General features: G+C 33.9%; 1 protein-coding gene across 1 annotated transcript in view; it reads left to right on the top strand.

Annotated features, from left to right (window-relative positions):
• Nucleotides 1-18533, top strand: part of ANKAR (ankyrin and armadillo repeat containing) — a 90506-nt gene that overhangs the window by 25637 nt on the left and 46336 nt on the right. Inside the window, exons 7-9 of the mRNA XM_072612635.1 lie at nucleotides 155-374; nucleotides 3008-3049; nucleotides 8633-8834. Of these exons, the coding sequence (XP_072468736.1) occupies nucleotides 155-374; nucleotides 3008-3049; nucleotides 8633-8834 (464 nt within the window). The remainder of the gene's footprint in view (nucleotides 1-154; nucleotides 375-3007; nucleotides 3050-8632; nucleotides 8835-18533) is intronic.

Below are 18533 nucleotides of genomic sequence, written 5' to 3' on the forward strand. Positions count from 1 at the left end.
AATAAGCATTACGTGTTAACTATCATTGTCATCATCATTATTAAAGTTATGTTTGAATCCCTTGGGTTCCAATAATGTTATAATATAAAAATATTATTTGTTCTTTTTGATAAAAGTGAGGAAAACTAATTCTGACATATTTATATGATTTTAGAGTTTGCCCTATGGTATGAGGTGTGCTGTTGAAAGAGGATTATTTGCTATCTTCCATACATTCTGTCGGAAAACCTCATCCTCCACTATCAGTGTTACAGATGAATTGGGTTATTCTATTCTCCATTATGCTGCGCTGTACAACAGAGTGCCAACTATATGCCAGCTGTGTAGTTCTAATGTGAATGTTAACCAGAGAAGACTTGTGATGGGCAACCTAGGTACCAGTATGCTTTAAAACTAAAATTACATTGTGTCTGTCTTGTTAATTTCTTCTTTTACATTAAGAGAACTTCTGGACCCCAAATAATAGAATACCATCTCCTTGTTTGTACTGCTTCTTTGGATAGTCATTTAAATCTGATAGTGACATAAATTTTAATGACTTAAGAGATTCCTGATCAGTGCTTAAATTCTTAGTTCAACTGATTGTTCAACAAGCATTTATTAAACACTTACTATGAAGCAGGCATCATATTAGGTGCTGGGATTACAAAGACAAAAGTGAAACAGTTCTTGCCCTCAAGGATCTTACATTTTACCCAGGAGAGGCAACATATACATTTGTAGGTGTATATACACAAATACACACATTTATAGGTGTAACAAAAGTACTCAAAATAAATAGTGATTTAGGGAGATGGGGAGCTACAAGCAATTGGGAGGATCGAGAAAAAATTTGTGTAGAAGATAGGTAGTACTTAAAGAAGGGAAGAATCCCTCCTGAAGGAAAGGAGGGATTCTAACAACTGTGTCTGGAAGGAGAGACTGGGGTGACAGAGAAAGGCGTTCTAGCAGCGAGGAACAACCAGTGCAAATGCAGCAGATCAGGAGATGGAGTGCCCCATGTAAAGAACATTAAGGAGGTTGTTTGGCTGCAGCACAGAGGATGAAAGGAAATAAAGATGCAGTAAATGATTTCAAATAAAGGAGTTTATGTTTGATCCCAGTTACCTCTAAGATAAAACTCAACCTCTGTTTGGCACTTATGGTCTTTCACAATCTGGCTTCAGCCTACTTTTCCGTATTTATTGTGCGCTTTCCCCCTTCACACACGCTATGGTCCTGCCAAACTTGACTTCTTACTGCTTCTCGTACATGACATTTCATCTCCTATAGACATGATTCTGTACAAACTGCTTCCCATGTTTGGATGTGATCCTTTACCTCTATCTGTTAGAAGCCCTAACTTCCTTCAAAGCTCAGCTCAAGAACAAATCCTACAAGAGACCTTTCTTGATCTTTCTGCCTCGAGAATGGAATTTATTGAGTACGCTTAATGAGTATCACAGGATTTAACGTATAGTATAAACCTTTAGAGTGTTTGCTGGATGACTAATTAGTTCAGTTTCCTACCCAGGATTTCCTAGTCCTGAGGCAGCTTTTTTAGGTTTCTTCTGCTCATTCACTCCAATGTAAGTCATCAGAAGTAGGTAGTGACGGAGTAAGGTTCACTATCGTGTACTGAATATACATTGCAGGAATATATTCCATATTAGTCAACATACACTGAATAGTCTACAGACCCTTCTGTGGTCCTCTTTAGGAGTTGTATATGCCTTAACATTCCCTTCCTCCTAGGTCCATCAGCAAGTTTTTTGTTTTTTGAATTCCTCATGGTAATTGTGATTCCTTCTTGTTGTTTTATGGAACATGAAATGCTGGTGCTTCCCTCTCTGGGAAAGGTCTCATAACTGTTGCACAGCTTCAATAACACAATTTCTTTTTCCCTTTCCTTTATGCCACGTTCTTTTGTTCTTGATCCTCTTGATCTTTGCTTCAATTTCTGTGTATTTCCACTTAATCTTTGGCTTTCTGTTTTGTTTTTTTTTTCTAGACCACTTCTTCTGCCCAGTTAGGGAACTGTTGATTTTAGCTAATACTCCAAACTAGGAAGCACTTTGTGAACCTCAAAGTGCTATATAGGTGGTAGCTTTTGTTATTATTACTGTCATCATCATTGTTTTTATTATTAGCCTGTAGTCATCAGGCCTCCAATCTGGTGATGATTTCATTCCCTAAACCTCCAACTACACTTCTGTTGAGCTCAAACAGTGTTTATAGAGCAGTTAAGGGTTTAAAACTAGGCTCCCTGGGGAAAAAAAGTATGCATACACATTTAAAGTTTAATCTGCATTATTAACACTTTCTTAAGTCTAGACAATCAACAAACAATAAATTGAGCCCTGGTTTGTAGCTCCATTTTCTGAAGTGTAAATGCTTACATGGAAAATTTTAAAATCTACTCTTAGAGCTGATTCCAGCCCACCTCTGCCCCAAACAAAGAAACTTATCAGGAAGATCTGGGTTCAGCTCCTGCCCCAGACACCAGGTGCATGCATGACCCTGGGCAAATCACGTAACCTCTCAGCATCAGTTTCCTCATCTATGGAATGGGGATAATAAGAGTACTCACATATACTACACACATGTTGTAAGGATTAAATGAGATACCATACTATAAGGCAGTTTGAAAACTTAAAAGGGTCATGTAAGCACAAACTATTATTATTTAATACATAGATGGCTGGAGATTTTCTTCAATAAGAAGACAAATAATAGAATCCCTACTAACAATATTACCTGTATTTTCAAAGCTTCTGATATGAAATGGATTAGAGTTCCTAAGTTTTTTTCTCTGAAAACTGACACTTTCAGCTCCCATTATAGACTGCCTTCTTTCCATGATGATTTGATGTACTGCTGAGTTCTAAGGCTATTATCACAGTTCTGCTTTTTGGTCCTGTAAACATATCCTCAGACAAATTCTCTTAAGTATGAGTTTTACACTGTGAATAAATTAGCTAATTATAAAGTGATGGTTAATCATACTCCTTTGTTCATTCCTGTTTAGGAAAAGAGTCTGCCAAAACAGAAATGAAAAAGGAAAAGAATGGTAAGACATAAATGAAATATTAATAAAATTTCCTTTTTGAAATTTGTCATAAATGCTAAAAAATTTCATTCCTTAATTTACTTACAAAAGAATCTATAAAGACTAAAGGTCACAGTAATGGTCCTTTGTTAAGGTTGTATATGTTTTTCTATTTTCTACAAAATTGTGACATTTGATGTTACTAATTTTTCAGCTTAAGTTCTGAGATTTTTTTCTCTCTCTCCAAAAACTGATGCAGAATTTAAATATTGTATGTGATCTGAACAGACTGATATTAGCATTATTACTTTCTTAATGGTCAAAAATATATCTCATAGCATTCTAGATTTAAAGCAGGAAGGGGCCTTAAAGGTCAACTAGTCTAATTCAATTCTCATTTTACAGATGAAGAAAGTGAGGCATAGAAAGTTTAAATGACTTGTCCAAGGTCTCATAGCTAATAAATGTCTGAGGTAGAACTGGAAATTTGGTCTTCCTGATTCCATGTCCAGTGTTCTCTATCCATTACATGACGTAGTTAAATCAAACAAATGTCACCAGATCTAAAGATGAATGCTTTCAAAGTCAGCAATGCCTCAGACTTCTGAGCAACAATTAGAGATCTTTCCTTCTACTCTCAACTGTTATTTTTTTTCGTTAAATATCACTGAATAGTGAGTATTATGTGCATGGCTTTGTGTCAGGGACTGAAAGAGATACTTAAGAAAGGTAAAGGGCAATCTTTGCCCTGTAGGAGATTACAATATACTTGAGAAGGTAAGACATACTCTCAAAAAACAGTTAGTTAAAAATCCAATTTAATTCAGCAAAAATTTATTAAGCAACTGATGTGTCATGTAATGTGTTGGATGTAGAAGTACAAAGATGAAACTCAACAGAAAGGAGCTTACAAACTTGTAGGAGCAATAAGACAAACTTAAAAATAATTGTTTCATCAGTTGTGTTAGGACAAGTAGAAGGCAGAAGTCCAAACAGAAGGATATGAGGCTAAAGGAAGGTTTAATAGAGGAGCCAGGCCTTGAAAGCAGGGAAAGATGTTAGCAGGCAGAAACATAAAGAAAGACCATTTGAGATATAAGAAGTAGCATGCATGAAAATTACAGATATGGGAAAAGGAAGAAGAGGATTAGGGGGTGGTGAGTAGTCCAGTTTGACTGGAATATGGAGTATAAGAAAGGGAAAATAGCATTTTATAAGGCTAGCGAGGTGGTTTGGATATAGAGTTGGGGAGGCGTTTTATACCATGTTATGAAGTTTACATTTTATTTGATACACAATGAAGAGCCAGTGAAAGTTTCTGAGTAGAGAATGAAATGGACAAACCTGTGCATTAGGAAGATTATTTTAACAGCAGTGTTAAAGACTGGAAGTACAGAAAAAAATTATCCAAGCAAGAAGTAATGCGGGCCTGATGAAATGATTGCAGTGGGACTGGAGAGAACATAAGTGCTATTTGCAATGCAGTCTATGATTAAACGTCAGAATGACTAAAAACGTTATAGACAGAGAAGAGGTAGATGACTATGCACTGGAATTGTTAGGAAAGGCCCAACAGAGGATGTATACAGGACCTGAGTGGTGACTCGGGGGACATGCTGGGTTTGAACAGTCAAACTCTTAGTTTTTCCTAAAAAATGTTTCTGCCATTCATACCCTTAGTAGAAAGTAAGGTACCTGATGTTAGAGACTTTCTTTTTTTGTCACATAGTAGGTGCTTAATAAGTGTATGATGAAAAAGTGAGTGAATGAATAGATCTCTTTCTTTCCATTAAAGCTGCTCACCTCAACCTTTCACTACTACAACAGCCTCCTAGCCAATCTCTGTGGCAGTCTCTTCTCCTTCCAACTCACTTTCCAAAAAATCTCTAGACTTATTTTCCTAAAATAGTGCTGTTAATATATCACTATTTGACTCAAAAGACCCTGGTGGATTCTCTTTGTCTACAAAATAAAGTCTAAACTACAGGATTCTCCATGATTTGGAGCCAATGTATCTATTCCATGTTATCTTCCTAGTTTTTACAGGAAAAGTTCAGTTTTAGACCTGTTGGAGTTAGAGATGACAGCAGGTAATCCAATTGAAAATGGTCACAGACTATTGAAAATATGGAAGTAGAGCTCATGGCAAGCCTGGGGATATAAGGGAGATTCTTTAAAAAAGAGGTGATAGTTGAACCTGTAAGATGGGATCAGTATATACTAAGAGAATAAAATTGATAGAGAGAAAAACAGGAGGAGAAGGATAGAATATAGTAGGCCTACTTTAGTTCAAGAGTAGATGAGACTTGGGTGATTCTCATATTACAGATGACAAATAGAGCCCCAGAGAATTTAAGTGACTGACTCAAGGTCATATAGATAGTAGGAGACTGAGCCAGAATTTAAACCCAGTTCTCAGATTCCAAAGTCAGCTTTCTTTCTATTCTACCATAAGAAGTCAGTAAAGGAGACGAATGGAAGGATCAAAGAAATGGGAAGAGAATGTAAAAAGTTCAGTTCTTGGGAGCCAAGGTACAAGAAATACCTAATCCTTATTCTAATCGTATTAGAATCCTTGAGTAGAATGCTCATTTTTATTACTTTACTAGATACAGGAGCCATTGGGGTTCCAGCAGCTCTGATGGTAGTAGCAACTAGCTTTGATGTTCTATCATCTCTAGTCCTTGATTAAGATTACTCACAACTTCAATTTGCATGACTTGGTTCTAGTCACAAGGGGTGGGAGGTCTCAAAGGGTGATGATGATGGGAGGCAGAACTCAAATGGAAAGGAAAGTAAGTAGTTTTCCTCAGCTGTAAAAAGTCTCAACCAAAGGTTCTAATTGTGTGTTGTGGGATACTCTGCCTACACTCTAGGGAAGGGAAGAAATGAGAAGTCAGTCACCCTAATTCACCTAGGAATGAGGGAACAGAGACCATAAAATTAAGATGTCTCAGTTAAGAGGGCTTCACAGCCATTTAAGGCACTTTTTTAATGTGCCAGCTGGGCAGGGCTGGAGGCCTAATAAAAGAGCCAGTCAAGTGTTAACTATTTTAGAAGTATTTGGGGCCTGGGTTTCACATTATGAGTGCTATAATACTTCTTGAATTAAAGTGGTAAATGGATGGGTAGCTACAGAGGCAGCAAAGGAAGTGATAGCGTAGCAAGACAATGGAGTTTCTAAGTCTCAACAGAAAAGAGAGGCCAGGGCATTAGTGAGCCACATAGAGGTGGCAGCATCTGAGGGAGAGAGTACTAAAGGAGAAAAAAGAGACTGCTTTGTCAAAGAACCTTGGACCACAGGATTTGCTGGAACCAAAGGGAAAAGGTCTAAAGAACAATGATGAGGAAAAGGAACAAACCAGAACTTGCCCTTTGCTGGTACTATGAGTCATATGAACTGTGCAAGTCTGGGAAGGAATTCTGATGTTCCCAGGGAGGACCTTGGGTGGAAACAAGAAAAGCCGCAGAAAATAATCATTATTGAGAAGCCTTCAAGATTGAGTCTTTGTGAGCACATCACTGATTCAGTACATGATTCATCCTGTATGACATAATTTGGAGCTATACCCATTTATCACCAACCTTTAGGCTTACAAAGTGTGAAAGACTTTTCCCCCTAACTTTTCCTTGCTTTCTTCATTCAATTGTTCCTTTGTACTCTTGACATCTGTTCCAGTTTCTCCCTTTCTTTTTCTTATTAGTATATATAATGCTAATGAGTTAAAGATCTCTACCCATTAACGGGCCTGCCCATTAAGGAAAGCTTGATTAGGGGAGGCCCATGCCTTTCGTTAATTTCTAATGCACTGGTTCTCAAGGCTTGTGATGCCCTCTGGCTGTGAAAAGTGTATAAATACTCTGAAGTGAGGTTTTACTTTGGGGCTTACTCATTGGAAGCATTTGTTTGGCGAGATGAGACTCTGGGCAGCTACTGAAGAGCTCCCTGGCTTTGAAAACCCAGATATTGGTGCTTCTCTCTCTGGTAACTATGTATGTATGTATGGTCAGACAGTTGCATCTTTCTGTTCATCTGTGATATATGTATTGCTTGTGGTCAGGCAACTGGAAGCCCTGTCTGTTGATCTTTATCTCTCTCTTTGTATTTTCTCTAAAGTTCAGGGTGCTGACTTTTTCCCCTAAACTAAGTGAATGATATATGTACTTGATTAAAGTTACTCTCCTTTTAGAAAAGCAGATCAAAGAAACTGTGTATGTTGGGGTGCTTGCTTTTACAGTAGAAGAAAGAAACTGCCAAGTAGGAAAAAAAAAGATACAGTTTTCCATGTATCTCTATCCCTGTTTTCTTTTACTTCTCTGTCTTGCCATAAGAAAAGTTGAAAGAGTAAAAAAAATGATGCCCAAGTAGTTCTCCTTCCCAAGAAATGCCCAAGTAGTTCTCCTACTACCTAAATAGACCAAAGCAGTAGGCTTAGTAGTACCTAAGTAGGCAAATTAAGTAGCTTTCTTTTTTCTTCTTCTCCAGTTAGCAGTGGTTTTATATACACAAGTTTACTGATTAAACATTTCTCAGTAATAGAGGAATGGGTTTTGTTTTGAGTCATTTAAAAAAAAAAAAAGACTAGATTCCTTACTTCAGAACATCATATTTGGGTGAAATTAGAAAGATATTTAAATAAGATAGATCACTTTAGTGTATCTATGCATCCTAACCTTAAAATCATCAAATTCTCTTTATTTTCAATGTGATTTCTTCTACTTTGTCATTATTTATCTTTCATTCTCATATTTCCAAAGTAAAACAAATAGCACATGTGGAATTTTCTAAATCCAATACAAGAGACTTTTTATATTGTTAAGGAGCAGTGATATAAACTCTCTCTCTCTCTCTCTCTCTCTCTCTCTCTCTCTCTCTCTCTCTCTCTCTCTCTCTATATATATATATATATATATATATATATATATATATATATATATACACATATGTGTGTGGATATCCGTTGAGGGGGATATAGTGATCCATATTATTTCTAAATATAAATAATGACAAGCTAGGCCCCAGTAGAATTCTACTAATGAAATTATTTAGTGGTTTATTTTTCAGGAAATTTTTAATATTACATATTGAAAATGGCCTGCACCATTGAATTAGTTGAACAGATCTCAAATCACTTTATTTATTCACTAATTAATACTCCTAAGATTAAAATGAATAAATACCACTTGTTAAAAATGTGTTGCATGAAGAGATGAACTTAAGAGCATTGTTTAATGTGCAAAACAACGCATAATACCCCTTTTTCAAATTCTAGGTCCTGGTGTGGTTTAGGAGAATGAATGACCTGGAGTTAGGAGAAACCTAGGTTCATATTCTACCTCCAGCACTTACGAGTTGTGCTACCATGGAGAAGTCATTTAATGACTCTGAGCATCAGTTTGCTTATTTGTAAAATGAGGATAGCAGTAGCTATGAATTTTCCTAATAAAGCTGTTAGAATCATCAAATGATTTAATGTATGTTTTAAAACATTTTATAAGCATTGAAGCATTGTATAATTACATGTTAGCAATATGTCATTACATAGAAATATTATAAATATCAGCTGTTCTTCTAACCCTATTTAAACTGTTCACTTATTTTAGGTCCAACACCCCTACACCTTGCAGCTCAGGCTGGCTCATTAGAAGCAACTGTCTGTCTACTAAGTCACAAAGCAGATTATACCCTTTATGAAAAAAGAGGATGGCTGCCTATACATGTTGCTGCTTTCTATGACAATATTTGCATCGTCATTGTTCTCTGTAGGAAGGATGCTAGTATGCTAGAAGCCGAGACTGCAGCTGAGTAAGTCACTAAGGCAGTTTTGTCCAAGAATCATAGAATCTTAAGTGGGAAGACAACTTAGAGAAACATATAGGCCAACCACATAATGTTAGTATAACATTATGATAATTTGACTTCCTGAAAATTTTTACTTGACTTAAGTTAGCTTTGAATTGATAATTTTTATGTTAAAAATTGTATTATCATAGAATTTTTGAATTGGAAGGGACCTTAGAGATCATCTTTTCTTCACTCCCAAATGAGGAAGAAATTCCTTATGTAATGTTCCTGAAGATGATCACCGCACCTCTCCTTGAACATGATGATATAGCTTACTCCATGTTTAGACAGTTTAATTAGAAAGTCTGTTCTATTTTGGGTCAAAATCTTAATGTGTTCCAGCATTTCCCCCTAGTCCTCCTTTTAGATAACAGTCATTTAAATACAATGTTTTCATGGATGTTTTTAGAGGATATTGTAACGATTGCATTGAGACTCAGAACACTATATATAGGGTGGCCTCAGTGAGATCTGTAGAAACTTAAGAGTGAGCAGCCTAGCAATCCACACAGGAAAAGCCAAGTGCATTAAGAATGCATACTGCCCAGATTGTGATGTGCAATTGGAAAGATGACTCACCGAGTTTATATCAGTGTATAGATCTTGGACAGGTGCTACAAATGGACAGAAAGCTGGGCCCTGAATTTAAAATTCATCTTTGTAAAATTATGTAGTGCTCTCAGTGATATCAAGCTACTTCTTGGTGCCAAAGATGATCTCTGTGTGTTTTTTAAATCTAGATTTTGCTTTGACTTCTGTAGGCAACGACAAATAAGCAATCAACAAAAACAAAACAAGAGACTGTAAATGAGAATCTATTTGTCTGTCACTTTCTTTATTTACCATTATAACTCTTTCCCCAAAAGATCTGTATACTGATTTGAATATTGCAGTGCCCCTATTGCCCACTTTTTTCTTTTACCTTCTTTACTGCGCATATAATATGAAATTAGTTGTTTTGAATTTATTAATTGTAGTTTATGCATGTTATTATTCTTTTGGTCCTGGTTCCTTCATTCTACATAACTTAATTTTCCCATATTTCTTTGGATTTTTCATATTGATCATTTCTTCTGTTTTGACAGACACCTAGGTTGTTCCCAGTTTTGCTTTGTTTTGTACTATTTATAACTAGTGCTTCTAAGAATATTTTTAATATGGATAAAACATTTCCCCTCATGTCAGAAAATTCCCTGGGATGATTGAGTCAAAGGGACGTACAAATTTTTATAACACTATATAATTCCATACTGCTTTCTAAAAAAATTGGAGTAAGTCACAGCTCTACCACTGGTGTAATAATAGCCTGTGTCTTGCCATAGCCAGCTTGATGGGGATCAAGTGGAAGCCGATAGTTATTTTAATTTACACTTCTCTGACCGTTAGAGACCTTGAGCTTTTCTGCATGCAGTTATTGGTTGTGTTTTTCCTTTTGAGAACTGTTTCTTATATTCTTTGACTTTTCACTAGGAGAATGGCTCTTACTCTGACTTGTGTCAGCTCCTACATTTTGAATGTTAGACTTACATTGGAAATAGTTGATGTGAAGATTTTTTTTTCCAAAATATTTTTCCTTTCCATTCTACTTGCACTGATTTTAAAAAAACTTTATCTTTTTATGTAATTAAATTCATCTATTTTGTCATAATTTCTTTCAAGTCATAGTTTGTTAAGAATGTATCCTTTCTTCACAGTTGTGAAAGATATAATCATCTTTTTTCAACTAGTTTTTTTTAATGGAAGCTTAGAAGTATTTGAGTGATCTATTTGGAATTTATTCTTGTATATAGTATAAGATTTGGTTCCATTCCCATTTTTCACCACACTGTTATTCCATGTCCACAACAATATTTGTGGAACAGTGAATTCTTTCCCTAGCCTTTCATGATGCTAGGATTATTGAACATCAGACATCTGTATGCATGTGATTACTGCCTAACCTATTTTACTACTTTTTATATTTTTATCCACCTCCACACAATACTGATAATTCCATCTTTATAGTAAAACTGAAATCTAAGAGTAAAAGTCTCTCTTCCTTTTTCTTTTCTATATTTTCCCTTAGTTCCCAATTAGTGTGAACAATGAATCCCCTGAAGCAGTTGCATGTATTCAAATTTGATTTCTTTGAAGTTATATTTGTGTAAAATACAGTAATTGGTTTCAACCCAACAGAAATTTGTTGTATAAATTTTTAAAATGCCAGCATTTCAGGAGATTCATTATTTGTACTAATTGGGACCTAACTGTATTCTTAACCTTTTGTCCTTCTATGTGAATCAATATTATTTTTGTCTAAATTTGTATTATATACTATAGGTATTTGACCAGCATAATGTTAAATTTGTAGATCAATTTGGATAATATTGTCACCTTTACTTTTTATTAGATTTAACAAAAAAAGAGAAAAATAACATAAACATTAAATAATTCTCAGTTTATTTCTTGTTAACTGTAAAAATTACTTGCCAGTTGATTTTTTTTATGTTACAAGCAGGTAGGTGGTACAGGGCATAGGGTACTGGGTCTAGAGTCAGAAAAACCTGAGTTCAAATCTAGCCCCAGACACTTACCAGCTGTGTGACCCTGGGCAAGTCATTTAATCTCTGTTTGCCTGTTTCCTCAACTGAAAAATGGGGATAACATCCACATCCTAGGGTTGTTTTGAAGAACAAATGAGATAGTATTTGTAAAGTGCTTAGCATAATGCCTGGCACATAACAGGCATTATATAAGTGCTAGCTAATAATAATAATAATTTTCTATATATATCTTGATAGGTTAATTCTCAGATATTTAGTACACATTGTCATTATTTTGGATAGCACTGTTTCCTCCTTTTTATTGGTGAAATGTAGAAATGCTGATGATTTTTGTGAGTTTATCTTTCTTGTCTATTATTTCAATTAACATTTTTGTTCATTCTCCAAAATTTTCTAAATAAAACTGCAATATATGTGTGTGTGTATATACATGTACACACACACATATCACTTGCAAATAAAGATACCAGTGCTTTTTACTTTAACTTCTTTCTTTTCTCTTTCTTTTTTCTTTCTTTCTTTGTTTCTTTGTTTCTTTCCTTTCTTTGTTTCTTTCTTTCTTCCTTCCTTCCTTTCTTCCTTTCTTCCTTCCTTTCTTTCTTTCTTTCTTTCTTTCTTTCTTTCTTTCTTTCTTTCTTTCTTTCTTTCTTTCTTTCTTTCTTTCTTTCTTTCTTCCTTCCTTCCTTCCTTCCTTCCTTCATTTCTTTTCTTTCTTTTCTTTTCTTTTCTTTTCTTTTCTTTTCTTTTCTTTTCTTTTCTGTTTTCTCCTTATTGCTTAGAGCTAGCATTCCTGGAACTATTAAATATATTTGTATAATCATATTTTTTTTCTTATTTTACTTGTTAACATGGCAGTGTGACAAAACAAAATGTGCACCAGGTGTTCTTTATGCTGACTATAGCACAATCCCTTTGCATATGATTTATTATGCTAAATGTATCCCTAATATTGAGGTACCTTTAAAATATAAATCCTACTTGATCATAATGTATTTTTTAATGCATGAGTTTATATAGGAATGGCATTATTTGTTCTTTGAATGTAGTTTGAATTGATTTGTGGATCCATCTGGCTTATTTTTTTTTTTTTATGCAGCAGCTTATTAATGGCATGTTCAATTTATTTTTCTAAAATTGGTTTCTTTGGATCATTTTTTATCAGTGTCGTTGCTTCATATTTTAAAAGGTACTAATCTATTTTGTTTATATTCTGAGTTCTATTGGCAAATAATTTTATGTTATATTCTCTAACAATTTAATTTCTTTGGTATTTATTGTGGGTTTCTTCTTATAACTTTTTGTTTTGGCATTATTTCTTTCCATTCCTTTTGTTTTGCTTAATTTGGATAATGATAAATGCAGTTTATCTACCTTTTGAGAAATCGTGTGTATGATTTAATGTTACCATTTACATAGCAGTTTAATATTTGCAAAGTACTTTACATAAATTATTTGTGAATTCAATTATTCACTTTTAATTCTGCCAATTTCTTATTTGAGCTCAGTGAATTCTACTATTATGACTATTTTGGATATATTTACTGATTTTCTAATTTCTTGTCATCATAAACAACTTTTTCTTTTTTGTTTAATATAATAATGATAATAGTAATAATTAGCATTTATATATATAATGCCTGCAATGTGCTAGGAACTGCACTATGTACTTTATAAATATCTCATTTGATCCTCACAACCCTGAAAATCAGTTGCTATTATTACCCCCATTTTATAATTGAGAAAAAGAGGCAAATAGAGAGTAAGTAACTTGTCCAGGGTCACAAAACTAGTGAGTGTATGAGGCTGAGGTCAAATGCAGGTCTTCCTTATTCTAAGCCCAGTACTATACTACCTGAATGTATTCAGCAAAGTAAATTTGGATTTTAAAACTGTTTCAACAACATCCATCCCATAATTTTTCCTATGTTGCATTATTATTGTCATTATCTTTGATATAATTTCTTGTTATTTCTATAATTTGGCCTTCAACTCAATTACTCATAATGAATTTTTTTGGCCTTTCTTTAGGTGGCATCTTTTGATCACATTTTCCTTACTGATTCTAAGTGAATGATAGTCTGTAATATTAATGTTTAAAATAGTTGCTTTTATGCAATTATGTTTTTTATGGCTGAGAATTTTTTGTAAAGTCATGTTTGAATAAAAATAAAATTGTCTAATAAATCTATTCAATTTTATTAATGTCATTTAAATATATTTTCATTATTTTATTCAATTTTGTAACTTGTTTCTTTTTATCTGTTTGATTTATCATATACTAAAAATGGGATTTTGATATCTCCTGTTATTAATGTTCTCTCTCTCAATTCTTTTGTAATTCAGTTTAATTTTTCCTTAAAAGGCAGTAGCAATACCACCACATGCGTATATTATCTGATACTGGCATTATCTTGCTGTCAATTTTTCCTTTAATGATGATATCATTACTTTGTTTATCATACTTAATGCTTTCTAATTTAGAATTAATTTTATTGGAATCATGATGGCTAATTCTGATATTTTAGAGTCAACTGGTGTGTAATAAAAAAAATGTCCAAATTCTAATTTTAAACTTATAAGTGTCTTTCTGCCTCAAATATTTTTTCTTTAGGGAGCATGTTGTTATGACTTGTCTTTTTTTTTTTCATAGTATAACCTACTTTCTTTTATAGGTGAATTCAATCCACTAACATTCAAAATTATAATTGTTATTTTTTCCCTCTATCTTGCTCAGCTATAATTTTCTCTTTTAAGATCCAAATTATGCTTCTTAAAATAGTCCAATATTAAACATTCACTTTGACTACTACATAGATATAATTCATACCCCACTCCTTACAAAAATGACTATTTACCTGACAACCATAATCCCAAACCCAGTTTTTAGATTATTTTTTTTCCTTTTAAGTTATAACTCTTTCTCTTCTCTTTTGTCTTTCCTAAATAGAACAGCTTATTTTAAAATCTCCCAATCTCCTTTCATCTTCACTTTGATTGTTCAATGTTTGCGGGTCCCACAATCAAATGATTCCTTTTCTTGAACTTTCCTTTTCTTTAAAAAGACTAAGTACACAAATGTTCTATGCTTGGTAACATATTGGTCTCTTTTCTACCCCCTTCTACTCCCATCTTTGAACATTATTTATTGGTTAAAATGACCTTCCATAGTGGCATTTTATCAAATGAGTTAATAATTGGCATTGCCTTAATGTTCTTCTTTGATGTATATTTGAATGTTAAGTATAATAGTAGCAGAATGTGTTGCTATGTGATAAGCACTAAGCATATTGCAAACCCTTTCAGTTTAGGTACCTAATATTTTCACCTCACATTTATTAAAGATATCACACATTAAACACAATCAAGAATATTATAAAATATAACATTACAAATCTTCAACAATGCACAGAATAAATTACAATTACGAATTGTAATTCCTTCCATCACTGGATAGTGCTTCAGATTATAACAACTCTCCTGGGTTTTTGTTGCTTCTGATTCTCTTCTTCCTTGGGGCATTTTCAGGTTTTACAGAACTCTTGGCTATTATTTTACTTGCCATGTGTAACTTTTATATATTATAAACTTTTAGTTTCCCTTGATTTAGTGATTTAAAGTTTTGCCTAATATTTTCCCTTAATTTCATTTTAAATTTCCTGGAGTATAATGTTTTCTACAAGAATTACCTTGAGGTTTGTTCTTGGGCTGATTTACATGTTTAAGGCCTTGGTCAGGTTTTCTTTTACTTATAAAAATTCCAAGATAAGCTGTGGGAAATTTAAAATGTACATATTTTTAAACTTCACATGTCACTATATTGTTATTCAGCACTCTCAATCATGTCAGACTCTTCGAGACCCCATTTGGGGTTTTCCTCATAAGATACTTGAGTGGTTTTCCATTTCCTTTTCCAGTTCATTTTACAGATGAGGAAACTGAGGTAAACAGCATTAAGTATCTTGCCCTGGGTCACATAGTTGGTATGTGTCTAAGGCCAGATGTGAACTTAGAAATTAGGAAAGATGATTCTTCCTGACTCCAGACCTAGCACACTTATCCACTGTGCCACTTAGCTGAGCTAGATAGATGATTCTAGGGTGAAGTACAATTTCTCTCAACTTTCTCTAAATCATCGTCCAGCATTTCTTTGTTTTGTTGTGAAAGGTGAATTACCCTTAAAATCTGAACTTGGTTCCTTGATAGGTGATTGCTTTTCTTTTCAGCTACTTCTAAGATCCATTCCTTATCAATGAAGATTTGTAATATGATAACAATGCATTAGATGAATTGAAACTGATTTTTTTTCCTCTCAAAGCACTGCACATATTCTATTAATCTGTAATCTGTCATAAATTGTGGGAAATTATCTTAAGCAATTTCTTGAAAATAGTGACTATATTTTTCTTCGTATTTTACATAACAAGCTTAAAGCAGGGAGACCAAAGGAGAGATTATTCAGTAGCTTAGGTAATCTAAGATGAACCAGATCATGGATTGCAAAATTGTTTAGACTTTATCTTGTAGCCCATGGGGAAGGACTTTTAGCATGTTTAAAGTGGTATCCCTTGGAACAGCACTGGCCCTGGAGTCAGGAGTATCCGAGTTTCAAATTTGGCCTCAGACACTTGACAAGTGACCCTGGGCAAGTCAACCCCAATTGCCTTGCCAAAATAAATAAGTAAAGTGATATTCCAGTAAGATTATTTAAGCAGCAGAATATAAGATGTAATTGTTCGATTTCTTATTTGTTTTTGTTTTGTAGATTAGTCACATCTGACTTTTCATGGCAATTTCATTTTTCTTGGCAAAAATATTGTAGTGGTTTGTGATTTCCTTCTCTAGCTCATTTTACAGATGAGGAAACTGAAGCAAACAGGGTTAAGTGACTTGTCCAGAGTCACACAGCTAGGAAGTATCTGAAGTTGAATTTTAACTCAGGTCCTCCTGACTCCAGGACCTGAACTCTATCCACTGTGCCACCTAGATGCCCTCAATTTCTTCTAAGGTGGAAAAAAATTAAGTTAAAATCCCAACATATTTATAACAATTTTCTAATTTTTCAATATGGGAAATACTTTTCTAATAGAATAAGAAATCCTTACTAAACCTATTTGTTTATCTAGCACTTTAAGATTTGCAAAGTGCTTTCTTCAAAATCTTGAGGGGTAGGTGTTATGATATCCATTTTACAGAGGAGGAAACTGAAACTTGGAGAGGTTAATGACTTGATCACACAGCTGGTAAGTATCTAAAATGGGATTCAAACCCAGATCTGACTGTTCCACTGTTCTAGCTACTATCATATATTGTATGGGAAACAAATGAAGAGTGGTAACCATATACTTCACTTTAGAGAGATTCATTATGTATACAGTGTAGACTAAAATATCCATATAAACAGAATAGTAAATCAAAGTTGACTGAGAACTGTTCTCAGAGCCTTCTACATGCTGAAAAGAATCAGAAAAGATGTGGAAAGTTCACTCCTTGCTCCCAAAAAACTTGCTGTACACACGTTTCCATTTTAGAAAGATCTGTTGACCCACTAATTGAAAGATTAGTCAATCATTCAAGCAATTAACATTTCTGATCACCTGCTATATTCATAGCACTGTGCCATCAAGTGAGGGAAACACAAAAGAAACAACACAGAACCAGTTTCTTGTCCTCTGAAGAACTTCTCAGGGAACATGAACAATTTAAGTAACAAAGAAAAAGTATATGCTGCATAATATAATTACAACCTTTTTCATTTTGCAAAAACTTCATTAATTGATTACAAATTCTATTGTGATATTGCTAAAAACTCATGCAATAATGTTCAGACTATTATCTGAGATGCAGATTAAATGGTCATTGATAGGATCATACTTCTGGATTTTGAAGGGACCCCGAAAGGTATTTAATCCAACCTCCCTCATAAAGAAACTTAAGACCAAAGGAAGTAAAATGATTTTCCTAAGGTCACACATATTATGAGTATTAGATGCAGGACTTGAATCTACATATTGTAACCGTAAAGCAAGAACTCTTAGTTTGCTTACAATTCCATTCATAATATTTCCCATATGGAATTAACCACAGAGTTATTTTGTTTTGTATCATGTTTTCATAGAATCCATTCATGAAGGAGGTTGGGTTTGCACACATAAGACTAATTTCCCAAAGTCTTGACATGGACAATAAATGTGGTAGTGATTCAGAAAGGGAGAGACCCGTATATGTTGGGCTTGTAAGAAAATGCATCTTAGAGGAAGTGGGTTTTGAGTTGGATCTTTTAGATGCAGCTAAGCAGAGGAAGGATAAAGCTGAAAAGGCTGAATGTATGTTTGCTCCTGCCTGCAGGCAATCAGGAGCCACTGGGGGCTTCCAAACAGGAGTGAAATTATAAAAGAGATGCTGTAAGATTACTCTAGCAACATATGTAGGACAGATTGGAGTAAGGAGAAACTGGAATCAAGGATATGAGTTAGCAGGCTACACAGTAGTTCAGCCATGAGGTAATAGGATGGTAGCAGTGAAAAGAAAGAGATAGTGGAGACATTACAAAGAAATCAGACAGTGATCAATGATAGGAGGGATAAGGGAAAAGGAAGAGTTGGATATCTAAATTTTCTTTTTTTCTATCCTGAAGTTAATAACTATTCATAAAAACTAATATTCAAATTTTCAAAAATGAAAAATTATAACAAAACTAAATTTCCTTATTTGCAATCTGTAAATGACACAGTAACTAAATAATTCAAAATATTCTGTTTGCTTCCATATCCTTTTCTAATCTTTTCTTTTGTGTATTATTCCATATATTATTACTATCTTTTTACGCATTTGTGGTCAGTATGTATATTGTTCTGACTCTTATTTCTTTACTTTGCATCACTTCATGTCTTCCCACATTTCATTGTATGGTTCATATTTTGTCATTTATTATGACTTAAACTGCAACATGTTTACATGCTAACTACTTCATAGCTTGCTTCCTGTAGTTTGTTATTTTAAACAAAATTGGCATGAATATTCTTCTACAATTAAAATTTTTTTTGCTTCTAATAGTATTTTATAACTGTAGTCTTTATATACTGGGATCATTGTATCAAAAGATATGAACAGTTATATG

Source organism: Notamacropus eugenii, chromosome 5 (genome assembly GCF_028372415.1).
Source record: "Notamacropus eugenii isolate mMacEug1 chromosome 5, mMacEug1.pri_v2, whole genome shotgun sequence".
NCBI classification, from domain to species: Eukaryota; Metazoa; Chordata; class Mammalia; order Diprotodontia; family Macropodidae; genus Notamacropus; species Notamacropus eugenii.